General features: G+C 45.8%; 1 protein-coding gene across 6 annotated transcripts in view; it reads right to left on the reverse strand.

Moving 5' to 3' along the window:
- Window positions 1–25,150, reverse strand: part of FNIP2 (folliculin interacting protein 2) — a 98,595-nt gene that overhangs the window by 65,432 nt on the left and 8,013 nt on the right. For 2 of the 6 annotated variants that reach the window (XM_052654492.1, XM_052654498.1), the window contains exon 1: window positions 22,235–22,714. The exons of 1 other annotated variant lie outside the window; for it this stretch is intronic. In XM_052654492.1, the coding sequence (XP_052510452.1) occupies window positions 22,235–22,395 (161 nt within the window). In that variant the 5' untranslated portion in view covers window positions 22,396–22,714. Of the gene's footprint in view, window positions 1–22,234; window positions 22,715–25,150 lie in introns of those variants that run through there. 3 more of the 6 variants (XM_052654495.1, XM_052654493.1, XM_052654496.1) reach the window with 2 other exon arrangements.

The following is a 25,150-nucleotide window of genomic DNA, read 5'->3' on the forward strand; positions in this document are numbered from 1 at the left end:
GCCTGGAACTTACTCTCTTCTTCTCCTGTGGCTGGTTCTGACATGGAAGTTTGGAAAACCAAGTGCATCGCTGCACAGAAGCTGAATTGCTGACAATGACAATCAGCCATAAAGGGAGCGTGTTTTTCCCTAAGCAAACCAAAAGCCACCGAGACAAAACGGCTCCAAACACAGGTTCCTTCTTCAGCCACAAGTGAAATCAGAACTCGAAGACTAAGAAAGGGCTGCACTGCTTTGGGCTCTTCAGTTACAAGTCTGTTAATCCATTTGTTCAACACAGATCTGGGCACTTGTGGTCACTGTGCTCCAAGCTAGAGGTTGAGCAGCTGGTTAACTAAGCAGGCTTGATCGCTGCCCTCAGGGTGGATATGGTTCAATGAGGAATACTGGGCGAGTCGTCATCTATAAATGTGTAACTACAGATTGTCCAAGTGCAAGAAAGAAAAGGATGTGTTAAGACTCATAGTTTCAGGCTTAAGCAGTGGGGGAGGGCAGGGAAGTCCCTAGGATTTCAGGAAGACAGAGCTGGAGAGGCAGGTGCGAGACAGCAGGCCAGCTCACCTCCGAGGACAGCGAGGGGCTCAGGCCAACAGATCCATAAACTCAGTCTCCACCTTCGAGAGGGTGGTCCCCGGCTAGAGGCGAAGCCAGGCTAGGGCAGAGCAAAACTAGAAGCAGGAAGGCCAAGGAGAATTTATTCTAGAGTTCAGGGCCTTCAAATGAAGTGATGGCAACTGAGGCAGGGGGCAGGGGGGACAGATGCTGGCGGCAGGTACATCCAGAGGCAGAACCCACACGGTTCAGTGTGGACGGAGGCCAGCGGGGTGCCAGCTGCTGACAGCACTGAGGTAAGAGGGTGGGGGACAGATGGAGAATTAGAGGACTGGTGGACAGACAAAGCACACTGTAAAACTAAGAGACGGGACGGCAGAGCCAAGTCAGACACACATGGTTTCAGATTCAAACTCTCTGAGATCCCATTTCTCCACCAGCATGCGAGCATTAACACCAAGCTCACACAGCTGAGGCAGGGATTCCGTGAAAGTGTTTCACACAGAGGCTGACACAGCTAAGCGCACCAGAACAGCGGTAATTTCCTGAAGAACTGTTGACGTCACAATGTTTTAAGGACATCGCTACAGTGTCTAGTCCCCAACCACAAACTGCGCATCACTGGTCCTTTCCTTCTCAGGCCCTGGTAATAATGAACACGTGCTTTTCAGGGAGCAGATTTGTTGTCTTAAATCGTAGCCCCCAAAGCATCAAGTTCTGGTTGCACCCTCTCAACAACCCGAGCTCTAAGCAGCCAGGCCCAGCATCATTCCTTCTAGTTTTCATACACCATGGCGAGTTTGTTTCAGAAATCTTTTATCTCCCACTTTCAATCCAGGCCTGGCTGGTCAGACACGTCCCCTGACCCCGACCTGGGCTGCGCAGCTGGGGCCTGTTTTTCGCCACCACGAGCTGAGAGCCGACCTGAGGACCGGGACACAGGAGGAAGAAGAGGGGAGTCATCAGCCAGCCATTCCTGGGGAGCACAGCTCCCGGAGCCAGTTCTCTGTCACCCCAGCCCAACAACTCCCAGTGCCTGTAACTCAAACCACAACATTTTATACAAGGTCATTATTAAAAACATCCTCTGCAATTACTAAAAACACAGCACATAGGCTGAAGTCATTAAAAGCGAAAATTGACAAAGATCTAATTGTCTTGTATTTTCTTGTTCAATCCACTTTGCCCCAAGAACGATATTTTGCCAAGACAGCATTATCACTACAGAGCAACTTGTTCAGCCCTTATTTCTGAGGGGTAACACTGACTCAAATATCAATAAAACTGAGGACAGCCGCTCTGGAAGAATTAAAATTTCATAAAGACCCTTGTGGCTCAGCTGGTAAGGAATCCACCCTCAATGCAGGAGACCAGGGTTTGATTCTTGGGTTGGGAAGATCCCCTGGAGAAGGGAAAGGCTACCGACTCTAGTATTCTGGCCCGGAGAATTCCATGGACTGTATGTATAGTCCATGGGGTTGCAAAGAGTCGGACACGATTGAGTGACTTCACTTCACTCTTTGTGACCCCATGGACTGTAGAGCCTACCACGCTCCTCCGTCCATGGGATTTTCCAGGCAAGAATACTGGAGTGGGTTGCCATTTCCTTCTCCAGGAGATCTTCCCGACCCAGGGATTGATCCCAGGTCTCCCGCATTGTAGGCAGACACTTTAACCTCTGAGCTACCAGGGAAGTCACTTTCACTATAATGCCCTATAAATTGTTTCATGCTACTTTTTAATTTAAAAAGATGAAAAAATATGGGAAGAAACGATGTTTGTCAGATTATCCAATTTATTGACCCAAATACCTTAAAAAGTTTTTTCTAAAATACAAGGAAAACTCTATTCTCCTACTTTCACACGAATATTGTCATTGGTTTAACACCTAATTGTAATTCTGACATTCCCCATCTCTGAACTTAGTACAGTAAGTCCCTTATATATGAACCTTCAAGTTGTGAACTTTCAAAAGATGTGACTATGCTTTCACACGTCCAATCACGTATGTGAGTTCACGTATCTGGTGTACACTGTCACCTGCACGCATTCACTACAAGTGGTTGTGCTTTTGTGTACCTCACTGTATGGCACTGTATAGAGTTATAATATATTTATCTCAAGCCCAGGAGGTTCACAAGCAGGTGTAAAACAGGAGTGAGGTAGCTGGTACTACTTACTGTACTTTTCATGGTACTGTACTGTAAGATTAAAATTTTTAATTTTCTGTTTGTTTTTCATGTGTTTGTGTGAAAAGTATTATAAACCTCTCCTATATATATAATATATATATAATATATATTATTATAGTCCACTACGCAGCCGATTGTGTTAGTTGGCTTACTTTGTTGGACTTAACAAACAAACTGGACTTACAAACCCGCTTTTAACTCGTTCATACATCAGTGACTTGCTATAGAGGGAATGATGGTTGAGAGTCTTCTGGGACAGGAAATGCAGGAGGTGAAATGGTATTTCAGGAGGAGGCCTGGGGCCACACTATGGCTCTGCATCCCCTGTCGTGAGGATGTGTGGAAACCTCCAGCACCCCGAGGGCTCCTCCCTGCCACCCTGGAGTTACCGGTGACCACAGCCCATCCATATGCCCTGCATGCCCACACTCACTCCAACCTCCAGTGACCATGTAGCCTCCAGGAGCACCAGCTGCAGCTCCTGGCACTTTGCTGAGGGCGACTCTCTGCAGCACTCAGGGGGTGAAAATAAGCCTTGGGCCCTTACCTTAAAATATCTGTCTAGTACTTTAAAGGCACTGACTCTGATCAGAAACATTTTGCTGAAAACAAGGGAGGAACAGTGCCCCTGGCATCAGGGACACAGTGGTACTTGTCTGCTTATGGTCACAGTTGTAAGACCTGAAGCACAAGAAAGTAAGACTGTTTGTCTACCTTTTCCAACTGTAAACAAAAGGACGTATATGAACCCTTTTCAGTTTGAGAATTCCAGGATGAGAAAATCTGCCCGGTTGGACCAGGTTTTATCTCTGAAACTGCAGATCAAGAGCGGGAGGCGAGTGATGACTCACCTGAAAAGTGACAAGCAGTAGTAGTTCAAATGGTTCTGAGCAGAGAAAACAGAATTGTGTTCCCCCCAAAGAGATGGCCAGATCCTAATTCCTGGTACCTGTGGATATGACTTTGTTTGAAAACAATGTCTCTGCAGATGTCACTGAGCTGAGGCCATCCTGGACCAGGATGTGCCCTCATCTAATGACAGGTGTCCTCCTGGGAGGAGGCGAATCTGGACACAGACACAGGGAAGACGGCTCTGTGATGACAGGACAGAGGTCCGAGCTGTGGTGACAAGCCCAGGGAAGTCCAGGGATGCTGGCCCTCAGGGGGACATGATAAATAAGCAATGTCCCTGTTCTCAAGGAACTTGAAGAAGCAACCATGTGGGTCACCACAGAAAACAACAGGACCAGACAGGGCACAGACAGCAGGAGAGGAACCAGGAGACAACTTGGAAGAGCTAGCAGCTGCACCAGGGAAGGGATGAAGGGTGCAGATGGCCAGGATGGGACGTGGTTGTGAGCGGGGGTCTTCTCAGGCCGGGAGCAGGGCACAGACACACAGCAGAAAGGCACAGAATTCAAGTGTTGGGTGGCTGGAATACTTCTCTTGCAAGAGGGCCGTACAGACTTGGGAAGTTTAGGACAACCTGAGGAGGACCCTGGCTGGCTTCAAAACCACTGGGCTGAACGCTGTTTCGACTTTCTGAGAAAGTGAAGGACACCATCGGACCTGTCTTAGGAGAGATCTAAAACTACCTGAGAAAACCACTTTTCCGGAACTGGAGAGGGGCCCCAACCAGCACATCAGGGTATGAGGTGTCCAGTTTGCTGCAGCAATTTGTCCCCTGGGACCCACAGCTTGGGCATCTGATTCCTCCCCTGCATGATTACAGGGACCAGGCTGGAGGTGGGCTCAGTATGTCCAATGGAACCGCAGTCTATGAGAGAAGGACACTTTGGAAATGCTCTTCCTCTGACTCTCACACGAAGAAACAAAGATCATCAAAGAAAAGTTCACAGGCAGAGTTGACAGAGACATCTTGTGATCTCAGAATGTGGATGTTTTAAGATTCAGGTATGTGGGGACTTCCCTGGGGGCGCAATGGATAAGAATCCGCCTGCCAGTGCAGGAGACACCTATTCGATCCCTGGTCTGGGAAGATCCCACATGCCTTGGAGCAATCAAGCCCATGGGCCTCGACTATTAAGCCTGTGATCCAGAGCCCAGGAGCCAGAGCTACTGCTCACGCGCACCTGGAGCCTGTGCCCTGCAACAAGACAAGCCACTGCATTGAGAAGCCCAGGAAACGCAGTGAAGAGTAGCCCCCCTTGCTGCAACTTGCGAAAGTTCAAACAGCAACAAGACCCAGCACAGCCAAAAATAAATGAAACTATTTCTTTAAAAAAGACTCAAGTATGACAGGGAACTTTAAATGGTTCCAAAAAAGGGAAAACGAAACTATACAAAACCAACAAAGCCGACCAAGATGACGACAAAGGCTGGCAAACTCTGTCCATCCGCCCAGCAGCTCCCAGCACTGGGTGCTGGCTTGACCAGGTGCCATGAGAGACACCAGGAAGAGAAATCAACAGAATCAGTGCCCACCTCAAAACACAATCTGAAGGGGGAAGGTCAACGTAAAAACCAATCAGTAATGCTGCTGTCACAGGAATACAGACAAACATCCCTAGAAGGAAGGCGAGGTTGAGTCCGCCTAGTAGGGGTGAGAAGTGGGTCCAAGTCACAGATGACATGATGCCTGGGACATGGGTTACCCTTCAGGAAAGACCGAACTCCCACCTAGTTTGGCCACTTTCACTGGAGGTGACCTTGGGAAAACGCTAACTCCAGAGCTAAGCCCTTCCAAAATGTAGCCCTTACCCGCCTCACAAAGCTGTTGGGAAGACAGAGAATAAGGATGAAAGTACTTGCAAAACTGCAGCCGAGAAGCAAAAGTGCGTTCAGATACCCAGTCCTTTAGCTGAGATCCTTGGGGCCAGATGTTTCAGAATTCAGACATTTTTATTTTTAATTTTCAAATGACGTTTATACCACATATTATGTAACAACTTCTCCAGGGTCTGAGTTGTAATCAAACCCCAACACGAAACAAATTAATATTTCACCAGTCCAAGTGACGACTATTCAACTGGATTATCGAGAGACAATAAATAGTCTTATATATAGTTCAGGCGGGTTCCAAAGGTTTTCTTCAGAGATCTCAGGATTCAGGGACTGTAGGATAAAAGGTTGTTGTCCAGTGTGATGCTTGCCATGTCTGAGGGTAGGTCAGTAGTCCCCCCCACAAACCCCTGGATATGAGTGGTTCTAGCAAGCTGGCAGCTGGGGAGGCTGTTGGTGGCTGGGAGCATGGTTCCCACCAAGATAGCACTATGAATGACTACGCCGGTCACAAGCTCAAACCACAGTCTTCACCAACTAGGTTCCCACAGCAACGACGGAACGTCATGAGTCATCGTGCAGCCTATTTGGGACCTACAAACAAGAGGAAAGAGAACCCAGTCCCTCCTTCCTGAGCTCAGGGTCACATCAGATAGAACTCTGAAGCAGGTGGAGTCTGTGTGGTGCCCGCAGCACCGACACCCACAGGCCCCAGCCTGGGCCACCCTGCATGGCCTCCGGGCAGGATGAAGCATCTGACCCCAGGCAACCTCCTCAGCTCCAGCCTGGCACCCCCTCTTCCTAAGTGATGAGCTGCAGCCAGAATGACCTGCAAGCCCTCTGACTCTGACACAAACCATCTACCAGGTGTGCAGTGTACAAAGTATAACAGGTGTCCTCAGCCAGAGAGGACGAGAGAAAACAAAAGCCACCTTCACTGACTGACCTTCATGACTGCATGGCACCCTGGCCTTCCTTGATGGGCTCTGCACTGTGATGGAGAAGCAGGCTTCTCAGCACGAACACATCTCTAACTGACAGAATGGTCCAAAAATGTTGGCGAAATATGAAGGTGAAAAGCGCAAGTTCCCTCAAGGCTACAGAGACGCCGAGCGGGCAGGAGTCACCGAGGGGCCCTGCTCCAGCCCGCATGCCGCCCGGCTGGCTTCCCAGATTCTGTTATTATTAACAGGGTCTTCTTTTTCTCCTCTTTAAAACTTACAGAATCTCTAACCATGACTCATTTTTTCCAAAAGGGTTCCTTTAATTCTTAAAAGAGCACTAATTCTTTTTTGTATCTAGAAGCTACAAATTATCTGTATTTTTTTGGGAGGGGGGAAGAAGCTTTGCAATCCATCCCCAAGCATGCATTAATTCAGTATTTCCTGAGCTAATTCTTTCACGCTCTTGACAGCACAACCCAAATCATCAACACGCATCTCTGTGTTTCAGGAGGGCTGAGATGTAACTTTCAGCTCTGCTCAGAGCTACCTTGCATCAACATGATTGCATACCTTTTTCTGAACGTAAGGTTTCCCATCCTCCCCTCCACCCAGGGAAACTCTCTACTCATAACAAGTAGGTGAATGAATTTCAAACAGTCAAGGCACAGCCTCATGTATGAGTTATTCTACATCCATTTAACTTGCACACAGATAAGGAAATAATTCTTTTTCTCTAGAGGCTTCTCAAGGTCAATTTTCCTAGATTTTCAGAGGTTGAAAGTATGACTCTCCATAAGATCTTTTGTTTACAAAACGGGAAAGTCAAAATAAACAGAAACTGTTCCTATTTGGGGGTATAAAATATACCTATTAAGAGATGGGTATAGGTGAGCAGGTGGGGGAGCAGTCTGAGAGTAGCGCTGAGGGCTGGGCTGCAGGGCAGAGGCCAAAATAAGGGAAAAGAGGGAGTGGCAAAGAGAGTGAGTGGCATGGGGGGAGGGGTGCTAACACACAGACTCACATACTCTTTGACCCAGATACCCCGCTTGTAGGAATTAATCCTACAGCTCAACTCGCATTGGTCCAAAACGGTTACATACAAAAAGCGATGCACAGCAACACCATTCAGAGCAGCCAAGGACCAGAACAAAGCGTCCGCAAGGGATGGCGCGTGCCTACGAGGGGGCTACGCGGACACGACCCTGAACGGGGAGGCTCCTCAGGCAGTGGCATGGGGTGCATTAGGAGGCCCCTTTAACTGGAAAGAAGAAGTGTCGAGCACTGTGTATACGACGCTGCCATGTGCATTCCTAAAAGGGACAAAACTCTGAATTTCACTGTATACCCAGAGTCTGCCTAGAAGATCTGTAACCATGAGACTGGTGGTATCTGGAGTAGGACGCTGGTGGCTGAAAGAGAGAAGCAAGCGGGTCCCTCCCCACAGGACACAGTGAGAGCCCCGCATGTGAACACCACCCCATGCGCCAGTGTCAGGGCCACGGAGCAAGGGGTCTGCAGGCCCTGGGCTGGGAGCCTGGGCACTCACCCTCGCCCGCTGCCTCCTGCCCACGCGGCCCAACCCTCCCTCTGCGCTATCAGCATCTCCACCTGCAGAATGGGGGTGGCAGTGGTCCCCACCTCATGAGCATTGTTTTGAGGGTTATCTCTGCTTATCACAGAGCCAAGCAGGCTATGAGTGTGTGCAGGTAGGTGCTAAGACTTCGTGCTTTTTCAATATTTCACCATGACTGCACTCTCTCTTGAAAAATTAAAAATAATGAAACAGGAATACAACAGGAACACTGTTTCTTTTAAAACCCATCAAAGAGTCTAGTATTGTCTTAAGACAAATAACCTTAATGACAGTTTGCTCTATAAAGCTTCTGGTAGCTGAAGCCCGAGGCAGTGGGTGAACTTCCATGGGGAAACTATCTTACTGAATTATAAGCAGTCCAATTCGGTTTCAAATATGTAGTCCGGCCTTGTGTGTGTTCAGTTGCTCAGCTGTTCTCTCTTTTGTGACCTCATGGGCTGAAGCCCACCAGGCACCTCTGTCCATGGAATCTTCCAGCCAGAAATACTAGAGTGGGTAGCCGTGCCCTCCTCCAAGGGATCTTCCAGACCCAGGGATCAAACCTGTGTCCCCTGGACTGCAGGCAGATTCCTTACCACTGAGCCACTGGGGAAGCTCACAGTCTGGCCTTAGACAATGGCATTTACTGAGCTCCCTTCCCAGCATCCACAGACCACACTTTCCTGCCCCTTTTCACCCCTGCCTCCCCTGAGGACAGGACAAAGTTTCCAGGAAAGTAACGCCCCCTCTCATTTATCAAACCCATTTGCAGGTTTCAGTTTGCCATTACTGTTTTGACTGTATCGAATTGATTTCCACTGTATTACAAACTGTCCTTTTTTACTGCATAATCTCAGAGCCTAGAGATGCTGGTTCCAGAAGTCTGGTTCCTGAAGTCTGAGACACAGCCCAGAAGGCCTGAGTTCTGGGTGTAGACAGGGAGGCTGGTGATGAGAGCTGCACGGCACATGAGAAATACCTGCCTAACCTCCTTCCAGAAGGTACCTGAGCTGGCCTTCACAAGTGTCCTTCACAGGTGTCTTGCGTTCTGTTTTATATAGAAGTTAGGAGACTTGAATGAGGTTGGAACCAGTAAGTGGCAAAGATGGAACCCAAACCAGTGTCTCCTGACCCCAAATTGTGCTCCTCCAGTGTGGCTGGGTCATTAGCTCCACATCACGAGCCAACAACTCGGGGTCATGTGCTCTGCACCCTAAAACCTCCCTCTGTATTTCCGTCTGAGGGTAAAAATGCACTATGTTCGAAAAATAAAAAACGCTGATGACACAGTGTTAGGACTGAAAAACAGAACACAGGGTTATGTATACAGTACAACCTCGATTATGTAGAAAAATGTGATCAAGCATTTTTTAAAAGATTCACAAAATCCAGCTATCAGCAGCTCATATCACAAAGGATTAATCTCCCTAACATATAAAGACTAGTCAGAGATCAATAAAGATTTGCAAACCAAAGGAAAGGTGGACAACAAATTCAGACAGTTTACAGAAAAACAAAAATAATATGGTCTTTAAACACAGGGAAAGATGCTAATTCTCACTCTTGGAAAGAAAAAAGCAAATCAAAAAAAAAAAAAAAAAACCCAAAGGTAAGACACCCCACCCAAGAGAAATGCAGGCGGAGGTACAAATTGCTGCGACCACAGATGGAGGGTAACTAATCACAGCTCTTAGGGTCCCCAGGGTTTATAACCTTGGACACCCGACCTCACTTCTGGAACTAAACAGACACAACCGTGTGACTGCAGCGTGTTTGATAAAAGCAGAAGACTGGAAACAAGTGGACAGGACATGGATGGGGAAAATTAAACCCCTTGCTCTCCGTCCACCCCCCGGAACACCAGCAGCTGCCGCAGACGGTGGGTGTGTGACCACAGCCAAATCCACAGGGCAGGCCTGGATCCTGGGACAGGCAGGCCACCCTCTGCAGGGGAAGGAAGGATACAAACTGGCTTACTTCCACAGAAAAGAGATGTAAAAAGATATAGTTTACACAAATTGAATTTTTAAAATGTAGGAAGAGGAGGGATAGTTCTGAGCTCTGAAGGCAAAACTCACAAGAATATTTAGTTCTCCCAGGGAAGGAGCGAGGTTGGCTCATTAAGAGTGGGATTTTGCTCCATTGGTTCTGAAAGGGAGTTCCTGACCTTAGGGTCCACTCCCAGCTGTGGACAGGTGTGGGATGAAGCAGACAATTGAGACCAGGAGCTGCCCCCACACCTCCTAAGCTTGGTTTTTAATTATATGGCCAAGATAGTTGATGAGCTGGCCTGGAAATGGCTGGGTGGGGACAAGCCTTGCAAAAGACAGCACAGGAGTGCTGTCCTAGACAGACCGGCAGTTGGTACCTGAGGCCAGAACGTGCAAGGATGACACAGAAAGGCCCCGAGTGAGGAAGGGCTCGTGGTTCATGCCTATTGCCACGAGTCCTCTGTGACCCCACGACAGCATGGGGAACCCTGAGCCATACAGCTAAGGGGGCTGGAGAAAGGGCCCCTGCTACCTCTCACCCACCTGCCTGCTCCGGGTGGACACCCAGGACCTTTGCCTACTGTTCCTGGCATCTAAACTACCCTTTCTTCATTAAAAAACAGTCCATATAAAAAGGAGTCCATCAGTCTTTAGAACAGCTCTAGTCATGAGAGCCAAAACCATTCCCTCATTGAACAAACTCCAGCCTGAAAGTGAAAGTGTCGGCTGCTCAGTCTGTTCAACTGTGTGTGGCCCCATGGACTGCAGCCCGCCAGGTTCCTCTGTCCATGGAGCTCTTCATGCAAGAATACTGGAGTGGGTTGCCATGCCCTCCTCCAGGGGATCTTCTCGATTCAGGGATCAAACCCGGGTCTCCTGCATTGCAGGCAGATTCTTTACCGCCTGAGTCACCAGGGAAGCCCATGATCTTATATGATCCAGACTAAAAAGGGACGAAGTGCAATTACATGCCAGGACGCAGGTGAGTCTTGAAAATATGATGGTAAATGAAAGAAGATAACCACAAAGCATCGTATGCTGCGTGATGCTGTTTACAGGAAATGTCAGAAACAGGCAGATCTATAGAGACAGCAAATTCATCACTGATTAGAACCATTTGTAGGGAGACTAGAGGATGACAGCTAACTTTGGTGGGTGGTTTCTTTTAAGGTTAATGAAAATGTTCTGAAGTTGATGTGGTGAGGTGAGGACTTTACAACTCTGTGGACACAGAAAAAGACTTCAGATGGGTGGGTTGTATGGTACATGGATTATACCTCGATGATATGACTGGAGACATAGTATGTCTTTTTATTTTCCTGAAAATTATTGACTGGAGACCTATCAATACGATTTTAGAGAGTGATACAATTATAATCACTGTGTGAAAGATGTTAGAGCTTAAAAGTGATCAAGTGTTCATAATGCAACTAATGTTTGTTGCTGTTATTCATATTTTGTTCTTAGGTTTTTGTTCCAACTTTGTGTATACTGCACACACAAGCTTTATTGTGTAAAATTTTCAAAAATGACACATCACAAAATTTTAAGTGAAGAAGAATTTTTCAGTGAATTTTATGCAGGTACTTTCTCTGACTGTCTGAGTGACATATAACTAGTGTCTCAGGAGATGACAGCTCTTCGGAATATAGTTTTGATTCAGGTGATGTGAATATTAGACTAACAAAATGACAAAAAACCTTAGTGATTGATTCTGATACTGAAGGTGAACATGAAACTCATGATGCTAGAGAAGACTTTACAGCTGTGTCAGTAAAGACTTTACAGTGTGTAACTACTGAATTTAATAACTCGCAAAGTGTTAGTGAAATAACAGAATTACTTTTGGGCTGTCCAAAATAAAAATCTTTGGCCATAGGCATTAATTCCTGCAGAAATCCCCTGGTCAGTAATGAGTTAAAAGAAAATGAGATTCTGTTTCCCCCTCCCCACCTCCAAGAATGAGGGGCAGCGGGATGCCATGCACTGCTGGTGAGAAAGGAGACGGGACACCCACTCTGGAGAACACTGAATACAACAAGTCATAAGTCCTAAAACCTAAACTCCACTCTTCTGTAGGCACTCACCCTACGAAATTAATGCTGACATGCAGACAGGGCCATGGTGATACATTCACTACAGCACTGATTATAACAGTAAAATTTGTTAAAAAAAAAAAAAAATGAAATGCTCATGAATAGGCTAACAGACACATAAACTGTAGCTTATTCAGAGAATGGAATGCTATACAGAATTCAGAATTAACAAAGTAGAGCTACATGGATTGATACGAATGAATCTCAAAAACATCCAGTTGTATAAAAAAATAAGCTCTGAAATAATATGTACAGTATGATATCCATTTTATAATGTTAAATACATGTAACCCAGTATTATTTATGGATACATCATAGCCAGTAATAGGCTTACAGGTGGCCCTAGTGGTAAAGAATCTGCCTGCCAATGCAGGAGACACAAGAGATGCTGGTTCGATCCCCTGGTTGGGAAGATTCCCAGGAGGAGGAAATGGCAACCTACCCCCATATTCTTGCCTGGAAAATTCCATGGACAAAGGAGTCTGGCGGGCTACAGTCCATGGGATCACAAAGAGTCAGACGTGACTGAGCACCATAGCCAGTAAACAGCAGATACACAGAAGAACAAGAACCATCATGTTCAGATGGCAGTTACCTCTGGAAGGAAGAGGGGGAGACGGAGCCCCAGGAAGGAGGATAGAAGAAACATCACCTGCTTCCCTAATGGTCTGGTTCTTTTAAAAAAAATTATACATGTGAAGCCAAAGTGGCAAAATGTTAAGATTTAAGAAAACTGGGTCACGGTTACACATGTGGTTAATATAGCACAGCCTGTACTTTCTGTACGACTGAAATTTTCATAACAAAATGAAAGTGGAAAAGGGTTTTTTAAATGAGTAAAAAAGAATTTGTAAGAAACTAATAACATTGATTACTTGAATGAGATGGAAAAGAAAAAAAAGAGGTGGGGAGCAACAAGTTTCAGATAGATATTTTTCTTTTGAACCAAGTGAATATACAATCTCTGAAGATATATGGATAAAATGCTTTTTCAAAACGTTAAGTAAGGGACTTCCCTGGCAGTCCAGTGGGCTAAGACTCTGTGCTCCTAACGCAGGGGGCCTGGCTTCAACCCCTGGTCAGAGAACTAGAACTCACATGCTGCAACTGAAGAGTTTGTAGGCCACAACTGCAGATTACGTGTGCCACTACTAGGACCCGGGAAGTCAAATAAATGAATGTTTAAATAAACAAGTGAGGAATGAATGGTGAAAACAGCAACAACAACAAAAAAAAGTTAAGGAAAAAACTCTAATTCGTATCTTCTAAGAAGCGATTTAACCTATGCAAGATGTTAGGACTGGGGGCCTCCTTATCTCTGCCTCAAGTTTCCCAGTAGAGGTCAATTCTGATGAGAGGACACTTCTGACTGCTTTGTCTGTCCACGGCTCCTCTCAGGGGAGAGGAATCCACTCTGATGGACAATTTTCCTTCCCTCTTTGGCATCCACCCACCTGCAGAGCAGGCGCTGACCTGGCCCTCAGCTCCTGGCATCAGGTATACAGGGACTGTCCTCTGGGCAGAGGCCAGGGTGTCCCAGGATACAGGGGACCAGGTGGGCGGGTGGCTCGGACTCTGAGGTCAACAGTCCACGGCCTCTGTTGCCACGCACGACACTGTTTCCCACTTACTAACCAACTGCTCTCTCTCAACTTTCAAATTCTGTTGGGGAAGGAAAATGGGTCTCCTTCAAATTTCCTACAAGGAACATCTCCAAGGAAAATTCTCTCACAAGGAAACTGTCAGAAATTTGAACAAAGATAGCTTGTTCTCTGCATTGTAACAGTCAAAAACTAATAAATGTTAATATCCACTATAGGACACATCCAAAGTGTTTGAGGTTGTCCATTCAGGATACTTAAAGAAGTCATTAAAAACTGTCTTAAAAACATTTTAATGACACGGTGAAAGTGTCATCGTATAACACTGAGTGAAAAAACAGATTATACGTACATATAATACATATATATGGTTCAGTTGATATAATGCAGCTTATATGCACCTACCAAAAAGGACTGCAAGAAAACAAATAAAATTATTAATAGTAAAAATCTGTATGATAGCACTCTTGGTAAGTTGGGTTTTCATTTTTATATTTGCTTGCATTTCCTAAAAGCTTTGTAATAAACTGTATTATTTTGATAATCAGAAAAAATATTTAAGAAAAATATTAAAAGTAACTTTAGTAACAATATAAAGGAAAAAATTAAGGCATTTATACAGAAAAGGAGAAAGCAGCTAGCCTGACATGAATGCAGTCATGCTCTGTTAAATTTTAATATTTCATACACTGGCAATTAAGTGGAATTTAAAAATAGAAAACACAGTATCATTTATATCAGCCCCAAAAAGAAATTCTTAGGTATAAATCTAACACAATACCTATAAGATCTATAGGAGGAAAACTACAAAACTCTAAAAAAAAAGAAATCAAAGGAGGGACTTCCCTGGCAGTTCAGTGGTTAAGATGCCACGCTTACACTGCAAGGGGCAGAGGTTTAGTCCTTGGTCAGGGAACTAAGATCCCACCTGACTTGTGGTACATAAACAGGGAAAGAAGGAGGGAGGGATGGAGGGAAGAAGGAAGAAATTAACAAAGAAGCCAAGAAATCAAGAAAGAAATCAAAGGAGAACTAAATAGACAGAGTTGTGCATAGACAGAGAGGGTTTATTCTCCTAAATAAATAGAAGACTCAGGATGTCAGTTCTTCCCAAGCTGATCTATAGATTCAATGAAATTTCAATCAAAATCCCAACAAGTTGTTTTCTAGACATCAACAAACTGATTCTGAAGTTTACACGGAGAGGCAGAGGACCCGGAACAGCCAACATGACATTGAAGGAGAAGACAAACGTCAGAGGAGTGGCACTACCTGACTTTAAGTCTTGCTACAGTCACAGCAAACAGGACAGTGTGGTCCGGGTGAAAGAGCAGACAGGTCGATAAAGGAGAGTAGAGGACACAGACTCAGAGCCGCACACGCTCAACCGACCTTTGACAAAGTAACAAAGACAACACAACGGAGACCAGGCAGCCTCTCCACAAATGGGGCCAAACAAGCGGACATCTGTACGCCAAAGAGAGAATCTCAACACAGCCCTTAACCCTTTGCAAAATTTTAACTCAAAATAGACCTCACACTCAAAATGCAAAATTATAAAAATCCTAGAAGAAAACACAGGAGAAAATCTAGATGGTCCTGAGCACGGGGATGACAGCACCAAGGCACAAGCATGAAAGGAACAGGTGATAAGCTGACCGCATTAAGTTTAAAAGCTCTGGCCCATGAGAGAAAACAAGAGAAGAAGACAAGCCTCAGACTGCGAGAAAATATTTGCAAAAGACAATACTGATAAAGGACTGGGATCCATAATATACCCCAAACTCATAAAACTCAAAATAAGAAAACAAACAACCCAATTTAAAATTTGGCAAAAGACCTGAATAGACAGAGAACAAAAGACAGAAGCATATGAAAAATATGCGCCACATCATATGCCATTAGAGAAATACACATTGAAACAACGAGAGAGCACCACACACCTATCAGAATGGCCGAGAGCCAGAACACCGAAAAACAGCAAATGCTAAGAGGATGTGGAGCAACAGGAACTGTCACTCACTGCTGGTGGGAATGCAAAATGGCACAGCCAGTCCAGAAGCTGGTGGTTTCTTACAACAAAACAAACTCTTACCTTGCAACCCAGGAAGCACACGCCTTGATATTTACCCAAAGGAATAAGACATATCCACACAAAAACCGGCACGTGGATGTTTACAGCAGCTTTAGTCATCCCACTGTCAAAATGTGGAAGCAACCAACACACCCTTCAGTAGGTGGATGGATATACAAACTGTGTCTATCCAGACAGTGGAACATTATTCAGCACTGAAAAGAAATGAGCTATCAAGCCATGAAAAGACATGGAGGAAATGGAAATGCAAATTACTAAGTGAAAGAAGCCGATCTGAAAAAGCGATGTACTGTTACAATTCCAACCAAAGGACACTCCAGAAAAGGCGAGACTATAGGACAGTGAGAAGCTCAGTGGCTGCCAGAGTTTGGGGGTGGGTGATGGGTGACAGGAATAGGCAGAGCACAGAGGACTGTCAGGGCAGTGAGGCTGCTCTGTATGAAACTATACTGATGGGTTGTTATAGTTGTTGTTCAATCACTGAATTGTGTCTGACTCCTTGCAACCTCATGGACTATGGCCCACCAGGTTCCTCTGTCCCAGGCAAGAATGCTGGAGCGGGTAGCCATTTCCTTCTCCAAGGGATCTTCCCGACCCTGGGATCAAACCCACATCTCCTGTGTTGGCAGGCGGATTCTTTACCACTGAGCCACCAGGGAAGCATATGGATGGGTACACGTCCTTATACGTTTGTCCAAACCCACAGAACAACACCGCCAAGAGTGAACCTCAAATGTAAAGCACAGTTTGGGGTGAGGATGATATGTCAATTGCAGGATTCTCAGCTGAAACACACATACCACCCTGGTGTCAGATGCTGAGAACAGGGGAGGTGTGAGGATGGAGCAGGGAGAGACAGGGGCTCTGTCCTTCAGGCTTAATTTTTCAATGAACCTAAAACTGCTCTGAAATACAGTCCATCTTAAAAAAAAAAAAAAAATCAATGTTCAAGGGGACTTGGAAATGTAGGTACTTTAAGTAATAAGGACTGGTTTTAAACTTTGCTATAGGATTGTTCTCTGAGGATCATTTAGCCTGCTAGAGAATCTCCTGTGACAATGAGAACCAAGGACATGTTATTTGAGTGTTAGATGCAGCCACTGAAGGTCTCTGTCCCTGCTCAGCAGAAGTGCAGGCCACCTCCCCTGGGGCCTGTCCGTGCTCGGCAGTACCCCCTAGTCCTCCACCAGCTGTCGTAAAAGCACTTGACACTGAGGCAGTAGTCACTGCCTGGAGAGAACAACGGTTAGATACAAAGAAGAGAGGCTCCAATAGCAGGAATGTTTGTTATCAAGGAAAGGCCAGTGGGTAAGACTCTGGGGGACGGGCAGCCCCCGCCTCCCGCCCACACCATGTGCGCAGCTGCAGCCTGGACCGCGAGCACACCTGTGCCCATTCATCGCCCCACGGAGGACCGCACGCCATCTGCATCCCTCGGGCACAGGGTTTAGGGTGCACACCACGCATGTTCCTGCCTTGGGATCTCGGTACTCACTCCTCCCACTGCTGAGAACATGCTTCCTCAAATACCCACACAGCTTGCTCTCCAGATAGAAAAAAACGACCGCTGAGATCATTCTGACTCCCGTAGTTGCCAAGGGATGTCCTCACATCTGTCTGACATTTCTGGGTCCCACTGGTCCCTGACAATCAGGATGCTGGAGCTGGAGGGGACCCAGACACCCCATCCGGTGGTTGCAAACCTGACTCATCACCAGAACCACCCCAGACAAATCTCTGTGTTCATTTTTAGTAAACAAAGCTTCCCTAGTTCCACTTCCAGGACTTTGATCCAGTGGCTCTGAAGTGAGGCTCAGGAGCCTGCATTTTTAAAAACATGTCTTTGGGGAAATCACTCACCTGACCCTTCAGTTTAATTTCTTTTAGAAGAAAGAGAAAACAGAAACACGGAGAGAGGAGGCGATGATCCCGAAGACACAGTGGGTTTCAGGGGAGATGAGCCCTGAGATTGTGAGATCAAGGCAGAGAAGATCCCACTTCATGGGCGCTCGCCTTAAATCGGTGCCACAGTCTATGCTCTCACGTCAGGGGTGAGATTTAAAAAATAAAAGAAAAAAATCACTAAGTGGAGAAACTAGCTTAGCTCTACCAAGGTTTTGGTTTTTTTATTTTTTTCTTTTGTTTACCTTTGGGGAGGGTGAGAAATGAAAGTGAAAAAAAATGTTACACATAGTGAGGGGGGAAAAAAAAGACAGCATTCTAATTCACATCTGTTCTGTAAAGACCTGAGAGTAGTGGGCTGTTTTTGGGTTTTTGTTTTTTTTTAAAAAAGCCTTTCTAAACTAAGAAAGATGAGAGATTAAGAGGAGGAGCAAACCCTGCAAGATGTAAAAGTCTGACTGACGGATGAACACCTGATATGCAACATCCCACATACACTTGGGATCCCGTAAAAGTGGGGGAGGGCTGCCGGGAATCCCGCCGGCTGGGTTCCCTTGGTGAGTGTTGGTTGGGAGTCTAATTACAGTATCAGGCGGGTCACGGGTTATGGCTCTCATGGACTCCCGCCAGGGCTTGCTTCCCCTTGTTCAGAGGTTATTCAGCTTCTGCTACTGTCATAATGAAAGGATGAGGCTGAGCCATGGCTTGACTCACAAAGGAGTCACAGGAGACCCAGGAGTCGTGGCCACTTCATCCTCTCCAGTCCATCTGGCCGAGCAGAGCTTGCGGGAGGTAGTGGGGACGTTGGCGGGGAGTACCCTTCATCGGGCACCCAGCACCTGGCCTGGGGGCCCCAGAGCCAAAGTGCTTTGCCTTCTGCCTGGAGCACTCTCAACATACTCCCCTACAGTGACTAACAACAGGGCTTTACCCTGCTTGTCCTCAAAATAAGACCCAGATCGAGTGTAAGTCAGTTAGCTGGCAGCATGGAAGCAGCAGCCCCTGTTCCAAGGCTGTCCTGACTCACCCCCAAGAGATGGGGATCAGAGAAAAGATGAACGTTCCCTGAACCGACGGCAACACGCCTCTGCCCAGCACCACGTTACCACTGCATTCCTTCCACCGTTCACTCGTCCTCAGATTACATCCCCAAATCCCAACCATCAACGGGTGGAAATAAACTCTCTTCTTAACGAGTCAAAGAGAACTCCTCGTGGCACATGAAGTCAGCTCAAAGGGCAGGGAAGCAGGGCGCTTGCAGTGGTGATGCCGAGGGCGTCGGGAAGAGGCACCCCGGGTCTGCAGCCTCCCCGTGGGGCTGGTCACCAGCACGGGGCCGTCAGCTGACCGGGGTGGGGTTGCGCCTGCACACGCACTCAACCTGTCTAGCAGCTCATTTCCCAAGCAGGAAGTTTCACACAGTGTTTCTCAGTGAAGAGTGTGATACAAACACTCCCCGCCTCAGCCCACCCTGCCTTAGACTCCCCTTTAGAAGCCTTTTACTAAAACCTTCAGGAACTCTAACCACTCTAAACATAGACCGTTGTATGGTTGTGGTCAGCTCATCTCCGTGAAGCATGCACTGGGGAAGAAACACCCCGGTGTATGTACTTGTTTCTCCATAAGCATCTTCCACAAGCAAGCGAAGGCTCTATCTTTCTTAATAAAATAGGTTCATCTGAGACATATCAGAGATCTATAGTCACTCCTTCTCTCCCTCCCTCCTGGTGGTTCTAAAGCAGCCACAGTGGATCTCCTCTAAACCCAGATGTCAAGATGTGAAACTTCAAGCACCGTTGACTCTGAAGGGCTGTTTCAGTTCCTCTCCACGTGTGGGGCATGTTTTTGTGTTTTTTTTTTAAAAAAAAACTTTTAATTTTGAATTGTATAGCTGACTAACAATTTTGTGATAGTTTCAGGTGGACCAGCAAGGGACTCAGCCATATATAAACATGTATCCATTCTCCCCGGAACTCCCCTTCCATCCAGGCTGCCACATAACATTGAGGAGAGTTCCCTGTGCTATACCGTAGGTCCTTGCTGGTTATCCATTTTGGGGCACACTTTTTAAGGCAAGGCTGCATCAAATTTTCTCATGCCATCAGAAAAACAGCAATTTATAAGATTTACAAGATAAGCTAGGCAAGTCCTCCCAGATTCTGCATATAAACAGCCCTATGGATGGATTTAATTTGCTGGGAAAGTTTGAAAAGTCAAGTTATTAGCATCTTTAAGAGAGCAGATTGGAAGCCCCACATCGCAGTTCACAGTTCCTAGATTTGAACTGAGTTTCAGCATGGAATGTTTTATTGGCAAACCACTTAAGATGCCTCATCAAACTCTACAGGTTTGTGCCGACTCTGGAATTTTGTGAAATATATTGAAAACCAATTTCTGACATTCTAGAGGTTAAAGAGAGGAGAAGCAAAGGTCTAGGTGGGACGACTTCTATGCTGAAATCTCTCATTCCACAAGAACCACAGTGGGAAGATCCAGTGCTTCTTTCTGCCCCACATTGTGCCAGGTTTACATGGTGCCACTGTTACGTACCTGGAGCCTTTCCACTGCATTTATGGAATCTGACTCTTCGCCTTTGACTAAGTGGAAAATCATGAGCAATGAAAAAAAAAAGAAAGAAAACTACTTATCAGTGTACTCAGCTAAGACAACCACTTGAAACTGTTGATCTAAGATACCCAAGAGCAAAGCGGGCCCTGGGAGTCACACCTGGCTGGCTGCCACCTGACCTGGCCACACAGGTACCTCGTGAGCACTTGGAGCCAGATCCTTGGGGCATAAGCTCCCATCAATAATTCACTCCACCCCAAGACCAGCCCGACTTCTAGAGAAATTCAGGAAAAAAAAGCACCATCCTGCAAACAACGGCCACCTTTTCAAGACTAAAAAAGGGGGAAAAGAAAGTGGAAATGGGGCCAAGACAATTGGTGTGACCAGAGATGAATTCCAACTAAATGACACACATCATCACTGTACAGAATCTAAAACCATCTCAGCACCTAAGAAGTAAGTCTAAAGGAAGTTAAAATAAGGAAAGGAGACAATGCACGTGAAGAGGTTTCGTTAAGTTTAAAGTGTCATTTTAAAAAGTAATGATTAAAATCCTACGGAAAAAGAGCAAATTAACCGAGAGGGAGAAGCAGAAGCTCATATGGAAAACTTCTTAAGAAGTTCAGCAAGAATTGGTGACGCCCTGAGTGTCATCTTCTCATGTGGGTGCCACCCCTGGTGCTCCACATACCTACTCAGGGAATCAAGAATTGTCTGAATAACAAAAATAGGAATTCAGAATGTCCCGAAGCTATCCTGTAGAATCTTAGAGGAGAGAATTTCAAAAGCAATCTGAACCAGCTACACATCTGAACAGTTGAGAATGAGATGCAAAAAAGCAGGGGACCAGCCAGGGTTAACACGGCCTCTGGGCAGCAGAGCTGGCATCAGGATCGGATTTGGATCCGCACCCAAGATGACCAAGTGTGGATCCACCATGCTCTGCTGTCACTCAGCCATCCTTTCCACACAGGAAACACCACAGATGGTGTAACAGTGAGATTCTTATCTGAACAGTCACATCTCTATACTGAGTAGACAGCACGGGGTTTCCAACTATGGACACTTATCCTGCAGCGAACTCTGTACCATTTTATTGTTTCCACTGAAGAAATACCATGATTTTTACATGACAAAAAACATATCCTGATTATTAGTCAAGAACCAAGAACTCTATTTATGGGGTAAACAGTTGATGAGCCATGTTAATGCTGAGAAAAAATCTATAAGGAAAAAAGTAACAATACTTAAGTGGATTTAGAAAATTACTTTTACACTAATCATGAGAATTGGAGCTTACCTTTTTCTGGTTTTACTGAATACTTTGGAATGAAATGCAATTTCCAAGGTATTTTTCTGTTTCACTGATACGCACTAAAATTCCTTAATGTTTCAACTAAGTGTTATCACTAATTAGTGAATTCTTCCAAAATGAATGAAACAATTAAGTAGCAATTAAACAGTAATTATAATACATATTCCTTTGATGGGCTGCATTACAAACACTGGTTCATCCTAACATCTTCCTTCCCATGGAAAGGATTTTCCAGAAGGGGAAGCCTGGACTCTCCCTCACCACCCCACCTCCAACCAGAAACACCACCAGCCAGACTGAGAAGTGAGGCATCCAGGCCCTGTCTGACAATATGCTGGTCCTTTGGGGCTGTGCCTGCTTTTCCCAGGGAGCCCTGAGATTGCACTGTTCAAGCTTCCCCCCAGTACAGGCAGCACCCACTGCTTCCTGGTGCCTCCTCCGACAGGAGCAAAGGGAGGTTCAGGACCACATGGGCAGCAGGACCCAAACAGCTGCTAGAAAACACCCATCTTGTACCTTTTCTGTAAAGGACAGGGCTTGTCTGCACACCCACCAACCACCTGTGCCTGTCTGCAAACCCAAGTTTCAGATCACCATGATTTACCTCCCCAGTGCCCAGTGAGAATTTCTCTGAGACTCTGAGACAGAACAGAAGTTTCAAACCTGTTGCTGAGTTCCGGGGCATCAGGGCTCCTGCCGACTCTGGCATGCTTCTGAGTCCTTGTGCAGAAAAGCATCCTGTGCGGCCGCCCATCACTCACACCCCGGGCTGCGTCCCGCCAGCCCCCCGCCTGGGCTGTGGTCCTGGCCGAGCAACCGCACATCTCCCGGCGGGTCAGCCCTCTTCCAGGTGATTTTGACTGTCCTCATGGACTTGGAAGGTCCTATGGCTGGAGGGGTTTCCGCAGTGATCGGCTGTCCCTATGATACCCGCACTCCCTGTACAGAGGAGGTAAGTGACACAAGCTTCTTGGCAGCAACCCTCCAATTTCCTCTTTCAGAAGTTTAAGAAAAAAAAAAGGAACATTCACTTGTTACGTAAACAAAGCCCCTTGATTTAGGAAGTCAGATGCCTGCCTCACTCTGTAAAGCAGGCTCTCAGCAAAGCCATTAGAATTAGAATCCAACAAGTCCAAGCCCCACTTCTTACTTTTGTTCCTGGGTTTGTGCTCCGGTTACAAAAGACAAGACTCTCAACAGGCTGAGTGGCTCGGACTGACTCACTCCGTAGTGGCCCGGCCGGAGATTATGAAGTAGCCAATTAATTGATCACAAGATCTCCGCACACGGCTCACATGGCTGTGGGTGAAACCCGGTGACTCGCCTGCAGCTGCAAGGTTGTCCTGACATTGGCCACCACCCTCTTAATGGCTCTCCTGTGAGCAAGTGTCAGCTGACAGGTCTTACTCTGCAACCTTGAAAATCCTGCCCAGAGCAAGTGAGAGACGGCGGCCCTCAGCAAACCCACCGCAGGGCTTGACGCACAGGGGCAGAAGTGGGGTGAGGGAAGGGATACATCCTGGCTTTAATACCAATGTCGAATTTATTTATGAAAGAAAAATAATAATGACCGAGAAGCCATAAACCCCTAGAGCTCTTGCACTGGATTCTTAATTCCTAAGTGCATCCAAACTGAGAGAGCCCTGAACCAGCAGAATATAAGAAAAAAGGCAGTTCAGTTTCTACTTATGACATGAATGTACTTCATTTGTAAAATGAGAATAATATGGTATTATATACCAATATGATATAGCTGCTGCTGCTAAGTAACTTCAGTTGTGTCCGACTCTGTGCAACCCCATAGACGGCAGCCCACCAGGCTCTCCCGTCCCTGGGATTCTCCAGGCAAGAACACTGGAGTGGGTTGCCATTTCCCTCTCCAATGCATGAAAGTGAAAAGTGAAAGTGAAGTCGCTCAGTCATGTCCGACCCTCAGCGACCCCTTGGACTGCAGCCTTCCAGGCTCCTCCGTCCATGGGATTTCATGATATATGTTAATATACCACATACTTCAACATTTCATGATACATATTTTATATTTTCAGTTTATATTTTATGTGATATATCTTACATGATATATATACTTTACTTATATTTTATATTTTATGACATTGATATAGCGCATTATTTCTATTTTATGAAACACTTTATATATTTGTTATGTTTTATGATACATACTTATATAAAATGTAAGTATGCATAAAATGCATTGATAAATGACATATTTCCATATTTTACATTTTTATGTCTAATGATATATATGCTATTTTATGTGATGCACATTTATATTTTGTATGATATACATTGATATATCATACATATCAATATTTTTCAACAGTACTATGAATTAATGGATGCGATTTTTCTTTTAGAACAAATAAAAAGCATTGGTCGCTAAAACTGGACTGTCCCAATTCATTTTCCTCTTGTCATCCTAAAATCAGGGTGAAGAAAATACTAAAAGTTCTCAAATCTGATGAACCCTTGGCTGGGTCTTTAGTTTGATTAAATAAAATTCATACTTCATGGCGAGACAAGAAAAACTTAAAAATGCTCCTCTGCCTGCGTTGGCCTCCCCACTCACCTTCAGAGCATGGTGATCTGCACCGACAAGACCTCCTCAGGAGATGACATTCCTTCCTAATCCCATGAGGGGTCTGGATGACCCTCAACTAACTCTGCATGTGTGGATCTGGATTGTGCAAACTATCAACACATCATCTGACATTCAACCATTTGTCTCAAAAACACATCTAACTGTGCCTTGACCACGGACAGGATGATGATGCTAGAGCTTTCTGAAAGACCATATCCCAGGTTATAATCCTCAGGTTGGCTCGAATAAAATTTTCCATTTCTTTCTTAGATCAACTATTGATTAATTTTTCACCTACAGGCTTCAGAGGGCTTTAAGTGGCTCGACATATGGCAGCCACGTGTATTCCTCTCTGCAGTGTGACAAGGTCTAACACTGCACGGCAGAGGCCTCAGTTAACTTAAGACTTTACTGTGTATGTGACTTTAAAGTTCCTTTGCAACAAACCCACAGAAGATGTTAACCACACCCTCCTCTGAGAGAGAGAGACTGTAATGCACCTACGATGGCAACCACCTCCTCTGTGACATAGGCTCAAATCCCAAGACAGGGCCAGGTTAGGAGAAAGCAAATCCACTTCTCCAGGAAGGCAAACACATTCTGAGCTCAAGGCTCAAGTTCATGGCCTCAGTGAGATCAGGGGTTCTTTGTTTTTCTTCTCAACCATCTGGAAAATCACTGTTTCTTCTTCACAAGAGAACCAGAGAGCACCCGTGTAGCATCAACCTGTCCCAGTGAGCAGAGGCAGAGGAATCCCCTTTTACCACCATGCCCACCTGAGATGTGGGCAAGGCCCTAGGTCAATGCCTTCAACTCACCTGGGGCTTGGCTCACCTTGTCTAGCATCACAGTGGAAATGAAAGCATCATCCTACGTTGATGGGGTGGAGCCTTGAAAAAGACCAAGTAACTAGATTCTATAAAATATGTAGGGCAAATACTGCAGGGAACACAGCCCACTTTTTATGTATTAAAAAACACATT

This window comes from Budorcas taxicolor, chromosome 17 (genome assembly GCF_023091745.1).
Source record: "Budorcas taxicolor isolate Tak-1 chromosome 17, Takin1.1, whole genome shotgun sequence".
Taxonomy (NCBI): Eukaryota; Metazoa; Chordata; class Mammalia; order Artiodactyla; family Bovidae; genus Budorcas; species Budorcas taxicolor.